This window comes from Chrysemys picta, chromosome 22, assembly GCF_011386835.1.
Source record: "Chrysemys picta bellii isolate R12L10 chromosome 22, ASM1138683v2, whole genome shotgun sequence".
NCBI lineage: Eukaryota > Metazoa > Chordata > Testudines > Emydidae > Chrysemys > Chrysemys picta.
The window spans coordinates 5,515,856-5,528,281 of record NC_088812.1 but is presented as its reverse complement, the minus strand read 5'-3'; the positions used below and the strand labels follow the sequence as shown (position 1 = coordinate 5,528,281).

Genomic DNA, 12,426 nt, shown 5'->3' with positions numbered 1-12,426 from the left:
CTTCATGTAATCTGCACAAGATAAAACATTCATGGGTCTTTGGCCTATATCTTTCCCTAACAGCATAATAAATCGTGCTATCAGTTGGTGTGCTTCTGGCTGCCTGTCCAAAACATTTTCACTCGATCTACTGACTGTCTAATCTCCCAGTGGTAGCTGCTCTGATTAACCTGTAAGATTCACCGTATTTAAATTCTCTCTTCCTCCTAACTCTGCCCACGGTACTACCCATGGAGCTAAATTTTTCATATTCAATGGGACTAATGACTTTACCATCAACTATAAATCTGATGAATTCGCAGGAATTATTTGTGTCTGCTCTGACTGTATCTCCCCCACTAACTCCTTAATGGTTGACCTCCGTTCTATCACTGCTACAGACTTTTCTGGCTTAAGCTCTGCAGGCCAGTTTCTTATTTCTTCCCTCAACTTAGTATAAAGCCCCTCTTGAGGTTGGTCAAATTCCCTTTTCTCTTAACCCCCCCGCAGATCCTCTCCATACCAAATATTTGAATCCAAACACAAATACACATCTCTTTCTTTTTGACACACATCCGCAACTTGCAGCTCCTGTATTTTCACTTGCTTTTTCAGTCCTGCTATAGTTTTCTGGCACCAACTGTGAGAAACACTTATGATCTCCTCTTCCTTTCCATTAGTCAAATCTCGAATTCACTGTTTCATTCCTACCACTTGATGATCTAATTTATCTTTGTCTGCATTAATCCTTTCCCAATCCATCATTCTTTTCTCCAGTTCCCTATTTTGTTTCCCCATTGGTTCTAACTGAATTTGCATTAGCTGCGCCTGCCTCATTTCCCACTCCAAATTTTCCTGGCAAGCTTTAAAATTTTCTTGTAATGTTTGTAAATCTGCACGGATTTCCCCCGTACATACAATTGCCTTTTACAGCTTGCCAAAACAACAATACTACGGCCATTTGCTTTTTACTGGCATTCGGCTTCTACGTTTATAGATCTTTCTCAAACATGTTTTCTAAGGTATCAAATGTTACATCCGGTTCCACTGCACCTTGCATTCAAGGGCATGTCCCAAATGCAATAATCTCCTTCTCTAACAAAGAAAGGGCTTTAACTTTCGTCTACTGGGGTTCCTCTTCCATCCCTTTTCTTCTCTTCTTAAATAGTATTTTAAACATTATTACACTGACACCACGCGGTATCTCCCCACACGTTTTCACCTCACAAATTTCACAAATAAGGAGTCACTCTTATTAGTCTTAAATAAGGACTCCCCCAACACTGTAAGACCCCGTCTCCAAATCTGGCACTCCTTAATATCTCTCCACATTCTCCACCACTTGTTAGACCCGCAATAGAGGTCTCCCTACGGGATGGGGAGCAAGGAGATACTGGGCACAGTGTTGGTATATAATAGTCTAAATGCTCTTTATTGATAACAAAACAAACCTTATTCCTTCCACATTCATACCCTAAACATACTATACCAAAGTCCAAAGGTCATAGTGGGATAGAGACTAGCATGGAGAATATCTTATTGCCCTTATATAAATCCATGGTATGCCCACATCTTGAATACGGTGTACAGATGTGGTCTCCTCATCTCAAAAAAGATATACTGGCATTAGAAAAGGTTCCGCGAAGGGCAACTAAAATGATTAGGAGTTTGGAATGGGTCCCATATGAGGAGAGATTAAAGAGGCTAGGACTTTTCAGCTTGGAAAAGAGGATACTAAAGGGGGGCTATGATAGAGGTATATAAAATCATGAGTGATGTGAAGAAAGCGAATAAGGAAAAATTATTTACTTGTTCCCATAATATAAGAACTAGGGGCCACCAAATGAAATTAATGGACAGCAGGTTTAAAAGAAATAAAAGGAAGTTCTTCTTCACACAGCGCACAGTCAACTTGTGGAACTTCTTTCCTGAGGGGGTTGTGAAAGCTACGACTATAACAGGGTTTAAAAGAGAACTGGATGAATTCATGGAGGTTAAGTCCATTAATGGCTATTACCCAGGATGGGTAAGGAATGGTGTCCCTAGCCACTGTTTGTCAGAGGGTGGAGATGGATGGCAGGAGAGAGATCACTTGATCATTGCCTGTTAGGTTCACTCCCTCTGGGGCACCTGGCGTTGGCCACTGTCAGTAGACAGGATACTGGGCTAGATGGACCTTTGGTCTGACCCAGTGTGGCCGTTCTTATGCTCGTATGTTCAGAATGGTCCCAATTGCCAGTGTAGGTTCCTTCCATCAGGCCTTCTCACCGCACAATTCCAAAGAAACAACCTTGGGCGGGCTGCCATGAGCCCAGGCCATGAGCCAAGAAATGCCATTTCCTGCAATTCGTATACAACTTTATCTCAGTCCAGCTGGAATTGTTTCCTTTTCTGATGATTTTCTGTATTTTTCTTGGATTGTAAAATTGTTTTTGCAACAAGAGTTCTAAGAGTCCTTGACCTTAACTCCATGCTTCGGTATTCAGATCAGGCTTCAATGATCTACATCCCAACATCTCTATGACTCTGCACTGACCTGGAGAGGAAATGGTTGGGCCATGATTCCTGACCTGGCAATTGTGAGAATGGGAAGTGTGGTCATAGGCGGCCATTTCTCTGGAAAGGCATGATGAAGGCTCCTATCGATATAAACTGCACCGACAGCAAGGCGTAGAACAGAGACATCTGCAGCCATGCACCCGGACAGCTCCTACCACAAATGGGAAAGCTCAAAGCAGATGGAACTGGCAGTGCAGGGAGAGAGCAGCACACCTGGGAGAGCCGGTAAAGGTGAGCTGGTCTGAGGAAGGGTGGTCTTGTGATTAAGGAGCTGCCCTGGCAGTCAGGAGTCTTGGGTCCGATTCCTGGCTTTGCTAATTTGAGGTTGGCCAGTGCCAACAATCAGAATAGCTTCTCTCTCTCTCCCAATCAGTGTATTGCTTAAATATGGATATTCCCATCATCCACATAAACTCCTTTCTTATCATGGGGCAAACTCATCCCTGGGTCACTCCAGTGCCTTCAGTGTTGCTATTTCAGGGAGGAAACTGGTCCTGTGAGCCTGCCCATGTCTTCCCGCGACAGTTATTGACATGAACTGTGACCGTATAGACCATTGTTGCAACCAAGGTCATATAGTGGCACCAAACCTTGTACAAAGGAGGTTAAGTAAGGTGTCCTTGAAAAGGTTATGATTTGCTGGTTATGATTATGCTATCTGTATGCACGTATCGTTTTTCTATTTGACGTTATAAGTATTGGCTCTATACTGTCTGTATTTCAAACTTGGACTATGCTTCTGGGTGACACCCCAGACAGTGGGGCATCAGCATTGCCTAGCCTGCTTAATGGCCCATAAAGGACCATCAGCCATACAACTGACCAATTGAGAGAAGGCAGATACACCTTGTAACTCAGCAAGGCATGCAGGGACATGCCTCGGGACAGAACTCTAAGGCTTTCAAGCCATGGCTGGGCAGCTTGTATTTGAGAAAAAGGAAGAAGAAGTCACATGGCAGATGATATAAAAGGCCCTGGAAACTCCTCCATTTTCTCTTCAATCCTGCTTCTTACCTCTGGAGGAACTTTGTTTCACTGAAGCTCCGAACATAGGACTGAATGACCCATCCAAGCTGTGGATGTACTCCAGGGGCTTGATTTGAGCCTCCAGTTTAATCCATCATTGCTACAAGCCTGAACCAATAACATTGCCATTACTGTATATAATTGATGTCATTTAACCAAGTCTAGCTCCCATCTATATTTTTTTCTTTTTATGAATAAACCTTTAGATTCTAGATTCTAAAGAATTGGCAACAGCATGATTTGTGGTTAAGATCTGACCTGTATACTGACCTGGGTCTGTGACTTGGTCCTTTGGGATTGGGAGAACCTTTTTTCTTTTGCTGGGGTATTGATTTCGTCCTCATAATGAATGGCACTGGTGCTGATACTGGGAAACTGGAGTGTCTAAGGGAATTATTGTATGATCTATGGTAGCCAGTGGGGTGAGACCGAAGTCCTCTCTGTTTGGCAGGTTTGGTGTGCCTTAGAGATGGAGAACAACCAGCCTGGGGCAATGACTGCCCTGCTCTAAGCAACTTGTCCTGAAATGATACTTTCAGTTGTGTCCCACCAGAGTCAGCATTGTTACACCCACATTGAGATATCTAACCAGCATTGCTCCCCACAGCTCTTTGTCACTCCAACTGCTCCCAAGGGAAGGCCATTGAAATCCTGTATCTCCTGCTGGCGATTTGCATTGCAGTGGCCACAGCTCTCATCGTGGTGAAACTTGGGAAATGTAAGTCTCCTGTTCGTTTCTACCTCGGCCTCAGATCTCACCTGCCAAGAGTGAGGCTGCTCTGACTAGTTTGGGTGGATTTTAGCAGTGGGGCACAAAATTGGGCTGAGACTGGAGGCTCAGCTGTGACCTTAATTATGGAGCAGTTGCCATTTCTAAGTAACGTTCACTCACCTGTGAGTTAAGGTGACCGGATTTTCAAAGGGGAGGAATTTGTCTTTAGCATGTGGCCTGCTAGCTTTCCAGGGGACTTGTGCTCGTAAACCTCAGAGAAATATGAACCACAATCATTAACTAGGCCATGTTTGTGGTGACATTTTGAAGGTTGTGAAATATTCATACAAAAATGTTTTTTCAAGGGTGTTCTCGGGCCAGTGCAAAGGGCTGGCTGCGGATCCCGCTAGTGGAGAAGAAATGTTTGGGAGTGAGAACAATGAAACGGGGCATAGCACAATGCGCTGCGACAATTACCTCTTCCACATTAACACAAGGAGAGCTTGGGCCCGACAAATACATTCCTTTCCTATTTAACTTTGCAACCAGCTAACCACACACAAACCGAGACAGGCTCCTCGTGGCAGCAGGTGGCTTTGTGCTCCGCACAGCAGTCAGAGCCCTGCATTGCTCTGGGAAGGCTGAACCTTTTCACTCTCAGCTTTGCTCTGCCCCTTTGAGCTGTCCAGCCACATTCCACGCCCGGGTGTAGTAATAGCAGCTGCACCGCACATCCTGGGGCCACTGGCAGCTCAGTGTAACATAGAGCAGCCCCAGCGCAGCTCTACATTGTACCGAGGACACAGCTGCTGTCCAGAATAATGAATCCCGGTGTTGACCACAGTGCACCTGTAGTGGAGGAACACAGCTAGCACGAGGTAATGGACATAAGAAGTCTAGGGTAATAACAGGGAGGAAATCATGTTTTACAGCAGCAGGGATGTCCCCAAAGTTATGGGTTTCCCCTGCTGATAAATTTTACTCTGCTATCAAAAGTCTCATGTCTACAGTGTCCCGGGGTCTTGCCAAAGCCCAGCTGGATCGAGATACGATTAGAAGAGATGTCAAGAGAAATCTATCAGATCACAAGGACTATCTAGGTGAGAGGATAAAGGAAATGTTTCTAGTCCTTGTCGGTCTTCAAGGATCTTTTCTGGTCCTTACACCTCAAGGGAGGAGAGACTGGGGCCCACGGGGTCAGGTGCAGGGCTGGTGAACTTGATGTAGCTCCTTGGACTTCAGTGGAGCTGATAAGACATACATCAGCTGGGGATCTGACCCCAGCTCAGACAGGACTCTAGATTATTGTGCGGTGTGGGAGAAACATAGGAGGTGGAAGCAGCTCTTAAAAGTTGTTGGATAACATTGTCCTGCTCCTAGGATCACTGATTATCCAATGAAATTTTGTTTTGATGAGGTCACGTTTCTACCAGTGTCTCAGTGGCTGAGGGAAGCCATGGGCATGAGTGGAATTGGTCTGTACAGGGAGTAGGCACATGCCTGGGCCCCCCATAAAGACAACTCCTGCTTGGGTGAGTGGGAACTGAGACCCATCTCCTTCAGGAAATTCCCTTGACCATCTGAAGAAAGGAAGCAGGAATATGGGCGGGGAGGGGAGGGCAGCCCTCCCAGAAGAGTGTGGTGGTGTGTCCCCAAACACCCAGCAAATGACCCCTGCCAACCTACCTACAGTTGGTATTATTCCACAGGGGTAGGGCGAATAGGAGCCCTCATGCTGAGGTGTCCCTGATTGCCCCTGGATTCCTGATGCCCCTGGATTGTCTTAATGCAGTCCTGGATCTGACCTGTTTTTTCCACCACAGTTCCCCTGAGTGGGTCATTGACTGGATCTCACTTAATAAAGACTGGTGTTAATTTGCTAATTTGCCCCTGGGACTCTAAACGCTCTAATGAGCCTGAACCCATCTGGACTGCATGGTTGGCTTTGTGCAGCATGTCCTGGGCACTCAGAACTTCACAGTAACAGTGGGTTAGTACTCAAATCCTGCTACTCCAAAACAGGGTCTGAGCCCCAGCTGAGCAGAGGTTGACTGCTCTTGTGCCTAAGGCATGGGCTGGAACTCACAAGATCTGGCTTTAGTTCCCAGTTTTGCTGCTGACTCCATGTGTGACCTTTAAAGAGTCACTTCATTTCTCTGTGCCTCAGTTTCACTATCTGTGAAATGGGTAACATTGCTTGTCTCTTTGTATTGTAACCGTCTCTCGCTCTGTGTCCTTGCAGTGCCAGAGAAAGGGTACCCAATCTCAGTTCGGGTTTGCGCAGCACCTGGCACAAAGGGGCCCTAATCTCAGGTGGGGCTGGTAGGCAGCACTGTAATATAAATAAGTAATGGCTATAAGTGAAATCTATTTGCATCCTGGAAAACGACTGGGCTTGCTCCATAAATTTCACACACTCCTGGATGAATGGTCCTTATCCAGCGCTCCTTGGGGTGGAGCTTGTGGGTGGGGCACCATGTGTTGTTATTTCAAATGGAAACTCCCCATTCTCTCATCTTCCTTTTAGAGTTAAAGATGTCCAAAGAATTCAACGTGTTTAACAGTCGACTTCTTAATGGTATGTTCTGCTGATGTTTCTCAAGAGGTTGGGCATCAACTGTTCCCTTGTCACAAGACGTGCACTAAAATCCTGGGGATTGCCCATGGGTGGGGTCTCTCCCTTTGAGGCGCCCATGTACAGCAGTTCTTTTCTGCCCCCTGTTATTTGCAGTGTCCAAGGAGCTGGCTGGCAGGAAATGTCTGGGAGTGAGAATAATGCAATGGGGGCAAAGCACAATGTGCTGCCACAATTACCCCTTCCACATTAGCACAAGGAGAGCTTGGGCCCGACAAATACATTCCTTCCCTTTTAACTTTGCAACCAGCTAACCACACACAAACCGAGACAGGCTCCCTGTGGCAGCAGGCGGCTTTCTGCTCTGCACAGCAGTCAGAGCCCTGCATTGCTCTGGGAAGGCTGAACCTTTTCACTCTCAGCTTTGCGATGCCCCTTTGAGCTGTCCAGCCACATTCCACGCCCGGGTGTAGTAATAGCAGCTGCACCGCACATCCTGGGGCCACTGGCAGCTCAGTGTAACATAGAGCAGCCCCAACGCAGCTCTACATTGTACCGAGGACACAGCTGCTGTCCAGAATAATGAATCCCGGTGTTGACCCCAGTGCACCTGTAGCGGAGGATCACAACTAGCATGAGGTAATGGACATAAGAAGTCTAGGGTAATAACAGGGAGGAAATTATGTTTTACAGCAGCAGGGATGTCCCCAAAGTTATGGGTTTCCCCTGCTGATAAATTTTACTCTGCCATCAAAAGTCTCATGTCTACAGTTTCCCAGGGTCTTGCTGAAGCCCAGCTGGATCGAGATGCTATCAGAAGAGATGCCCAGAGAAATCTGTCACTTCACCAGGACTATATAGGTGAGAGGATAAAGGAAATGTTTCTAATCCTTGTCGGTCTTCAAGGATCTTTTCTGGTCCTTACACCTCAAGGGAGGAGAGAGTGGGGCCCACAGGGTCAGGTGCAGGGCTGGTGAAGTTGATGTAGCTCCTTGGACTTCACTGGAGCTGAGCAGACATACATCAATTGGGGATCTGACCATCACTAAAACAGGACTGTAGATTATTGTGGGGTGTGGGAGAAACATAGGAGGTGGAAGCAGCTCTTAAAAGTTGTTGAATAACATTGTCCTGCTCCTAGGATCACTGATTATCCAATGAAATTTTGTTGTGATGAGGTCATGTTTCTACCATTGTCTCATTGGCTGAGAGTTTTATCCTGCTGGGGAAGCCATGGGCATGAGTAGAACTGGTCTGTACAGGGAGTAGGCACATGCCTGGGGCCCCCATAAAGACAATTCCTGCTTGGATGAATAGGAACTGAGACCCATCCTCTCCAGGAAATTCCCTTGACCATCTGAAGAAACGAAGCAGGAATATGGGCGGGAGAGGGGGAGCAGCCCTCCCAGAAGAGTGTGGTGGTGTGTCCCCAAACACCCAGCTAATGGCCTCTGCCAACTTACCTACAGTTGGTATTATTGCACAGGAGCAGGGCCAATAGGAGCCCTCATGCTGAGGTGTCCCTGATGCCCCTGGAATGTCTTAATGCAGTCCTGGATCTGACCTGTTTTTTCCACCACAGTTCCCCTGAGTGGGTCATTGACTGGATCTCTCTTAATAAAGACTGGTGTTAATTTGCTAATTTGCCCCTGGGACTCTAATGAGCCTGAACCCATCTGGAATGCATGCCTGTCTTTGTGCAGCATGTCCTGGGCACTCAGAACTTCACAGTAACAGTGGGTTAGTACTCAAATCCTGCTACTCCAAAGGGGGTCTAAGCAACAGCTGAGTAGAGGTTGGCTGCTCTTGTGCCTAAGGCATGGGCTAGAACTCACAAGATCTGGCTTTAGTTCCCAGTTTTGCCGCTGACTCCATGTGTGACCTTTAAAGAGTCACTTCATTTCTCTGTGCCTCAGTTTCACTATCTGTGAAATGGGTAACATTGCTTGTCTCTTTGTATTGTAACCGTCTCTCGCTCTGTGTCCTTGCAGTGCCAGAGCAAGGGTACCCAATCTCAGTTCGGGTTTGCGCAGCACCTGGCACAAAGGGGCCCTAATCTCAGGTGGGGCTGGTAGGCAGCACTGTAATATAAATAATTAATGGCTATAAGTGAAATCTATTTGCATCCTGGAAAACGACTGCGCTTGCTCCATAAATTTCACACACTCCTGGATGAATGGTCCTTATCCAGCGCTCCTCAGGGGTAGGGCATGTGGGTGGGGCACCATGTGTTGTTATTTCAAATGCAAACTCCCCATTCTCTCATCTTCCTTTTAGAGTTAAAGATGTCCAAAGAATTCAACGTGTTTAACAGTCGACTTCTTAATGGTATGTTCTGCTGATGTTTCTCAAGAGGTTGGGCATCAACTGTTCCCTTGTCACAAGACGTGCACTAAAATCATGGGGGTTGCACATGGGTGGGGTCTCTCCCTTTGAGGCACCCATGTACAGCAGTTCTTTTCTGCCCCCTGTTATTTGCAGTGTCCAAGGAGCTGGCTGGCAGGAAATGTCTGGGAGTGAGAATAATGCAATGGGGGCAAAGCACAATGCGCTCCCACAATTGCCCCTTCCACATTAGCACAAGGAGAGCTTGGGCCCGACAAATACATTCCTTCCCTATTTAACTTTGCAACCAGCTAACCACACACAAACCGAGACAGGCTCCTCGTGGCAGCAGGCGGCTTTCTGCTCCGCACAGCAGTCAGAGCCCTGCATTGCTCTGGGAAGGCTGAACCTTTTCACTCTCAGCTTTGCTCTGCCCCTTTGAGCTGTCCAGCCACATTCCTCACCTGTGTGTAGCAGAACCAGCTGCACCGCACATCCTGGGGCCACTGGCAGCTCAGTGTAACATAGAGCAGCCCCAACGCAGCTCTACATTGTACCGAGGACACAGCTGATGTCCAGAATAATGAATCCCGGTGTTGACCACAGTGCACCTGTAGCGGAGGATCACAGCTAGCATGAGGGAATGGACATAAGAAGTCTAGGGTAATAACAGGGAGGAAATCATGTTTTACAGCAGCAGGGATGTCCCCAAAGTTATGGGTTTCCCCTGCTGATAAATTTTACTCTGCCATCAAAAGTCTCATGTCTACAGTTTCCCAGGGTCTTGCTGAAGCCCAGCTGGATCGAGATGCTATCAGAAGAGATGCCCAGAGAAATCTGTCACTTCAGCAGGACTATCTAGGTGAGAGGATAAAGGAAATGTTTCTAGTCCTTGTCGGTCTTCAAGGATCTTTTCTGGTCCTTACACCTCAAGGGAGGAGAGAGTGGGGCCCACGGGGTCAGGTGCAGGGCTGGTGAAGTTGTTGTAGCTTCTTGGCCTTCAGTGGAGCTGGTCAGACATACATCAGCTGGGGATCTGGCCCCAGCTCAGACAGGACTGTAGATTATTGTGGGGTGTGGGAGAAACATAGGAGGTGGAAGCAGCTCTTAAAAGTTGTTGAATAACATTGTCCTGTTCCTAGGATCACTGATTATCCAATGAAATTTTGTTGTGATGAGGTCACGTTTCTACCAGTGTCTCAGTGGCTGAGAGTTTTATCCTGCTGGGGAAGCCATGGGCATGAGTGGAATTGGTCTGTACAGGGAGTAGGCACATGCCTGGGGCCCCCATAAAGACGATTCCTGCTTAGATGAATAGGAACTGAGACCCATCCTCTAGAGGAAATTCCCTTGACCATCTGAAGAAACGAAGCAGGAATATGGGCGGGAGAGGGGGAGCAGCCCTCCCAGAAGAGTGTGGTGGTGTGTCCCCAAACACCCAGCTAATGGCCTCTGCCAACTTACCTACAGTTGGTATTATTGCACAGGAGCAGGGCCAATAGGAGCCCTCATGCTGAGGTGTCCCTGATGCCCCTGGATTGTCTTAATGCAGTCCTGGGTCTGACCTGTTTTTTCCACCACAGTTCCCCTGAGTGGGTCATTGACTGGATCTCTCTTAATAAAGACTGGTGTTAATTTGCTAATTTGCCCCTGCGACTCTAATGATCCCGAACCCATCTGGACTGCATGGTTGTCTTTGTGCAGCATGTCCTGGGCACTCTGAACTTCACAGCAACAGTGGGTTAGTACTCAAATCCTGCTACTCCAAAACAGGGTCTGAACCCCAGCTGAGTAGAGGTTGGCTGCTGTTGGGGCTAAGGCATGGGCTGGAACTCACAAGATCTAAGATAGCTATAAGTGAAACCTTTCTGGTATCAGGCCCATCCAGTGCAAACATGAGCTGGAGTCTGATCTCGGTTCTGCTGGTGTCAGTGCCGTGACTATGGATTTAGATCTACGTAGAAAAGCCCTGTGATGCAGAAGTGGAGTGTGGGCTACGTCATTGTGAGCCTATTGAGGTAAAAATTCCCTCACTGAATACAACAGTTGGCTTGAAGGAAAATCAATGAGGTGCTTAGATAATATAATGGTGGACTCCAGTATCGGGGCATAGATAGGTCGAAGTCTGTAAATGGGGACACAGAGTGTGTTTGCGGATGAATGGACACATAGAAATTTCCAGCTGCTGTGAAGGAAGGTCTGAGACAGCCTAGAAATATCAACCTGTTGATTTCAGTGGCATTTTTCTACCCCCTGCCTGCCCTGACAGAGATAAAGTCGAAGGAGCTGGATGAGGTGAAAAGGAACCATGACAGACTCCAGGAGGTCTTGAGCAGGGTGCAGGAGGAGTTACGGAACCTCACAGGTAAAGAGGCACCGGGCAGGGCTGTGACCCCTGTGACAGCATTAACCTCAAATGCTCAGAGTCAATGAAAGGCAACAGGGAACAGCACATTTGTCTGTCCTATTCCCAATAGGCCTATGGCCTGTGTAGCTCCCCCTGCACTGAAACTGACCACATCTCTCCAGCTGGCTGTAGCGCCGGCACAGATGTTTCCTTTGCCACTCTCCTGTCTGGCCCCGATTCTCTCATTCGGGATTCGGGGACCCATAGGCCATTCCCTGATACCTGCCCTCCACCCAATGGAAACAGACACAGCTGATAACTTTGGCCCTAGTTGGCTAAATATATAATGAAGCCTAACATGAGAGGGATACAATACTGTATAGCAGAAGCCACCAGATGGTGCTGTTGTACATCAGCTTGCAAGTTCTCTTTCCAAGCATGTCAGCGGTATTCAGTCTTTGAAGACATGCTATGTCGTTATTTGCAGGCTGTGATATTTTTTGGGGGGGGAGCTGTTGCAACTAGCAAGGGAGTTTGCTCCCTGCCTGACACACTCTAACTAGAGTCAGTTCTTGGGGCACAGTTGTGTCCAGGAAACTGGGCATCAGTGTCTGGGCTGAGATCACAGACTGGCCTGCTTTTTGTTTATGGGCACCCCGTTTTCAGGACTAGTGCACAGAGCGAAAATCAACAAGTTATACTAGGAAAATATTAACTCACTGATTTATTTTTCAATGGGAAAGCGACCTACCAGGGCCTGCCATCTGCTACCACATGTCAGAGGGGTGACACTGCCATGTAACTTATAAAACCACTCCACAGAGGATGAATACAAATGTATGAATATTTGCAACAAACTATTTGGCAAACTTTTCAGGAGGTTGGGGGGAAATTTCTTCGTGA

The 12,426-nt window shown here is 47.3% G+C and overlaps 1 protein-coding gene across 1 annotated transcript in view; it reads left to right on the top strand.

Annotated features, from left to right (window-relative positions):
* Positions 1-926: 926 nt before the first annotated feature.
* Positions 927-12,426, top strand: part of LOC101952036 (CD209 antigen-like protein C) — a 59,127-nt gene continuing 47,627 nt past the window's right edge. The window contains exons 1-7 of the mRNA XM_065576118.1: positions 927-2,769; positions 4,172-4,282; positions 5,287-5,376; positions 6,804-6,854; positions 7,623-7,712; positions 9,129-9,179; positions 9,949-10,038. Coding sequence (XP_065432190.1) covers positions 2,673-2,769; positions 4,172-4,282; positions 5,287-5,376; positions 6,804-6,854; positions 7,623-7,712; positions 9,129-9,179; positions 9,949-10,038 — 580 coding nt within the window. The 5' untranslated portion in view covers positions 927-2,672. The remainder of the gene's footprint in view (positions 2,770-4,171; positions 4,283-5,286; positions 5,377-6,803; positions 6,855-7,622; positions 7,713-9,128; positions 9,180-9,948; positions 10,039-12,426) is intronic.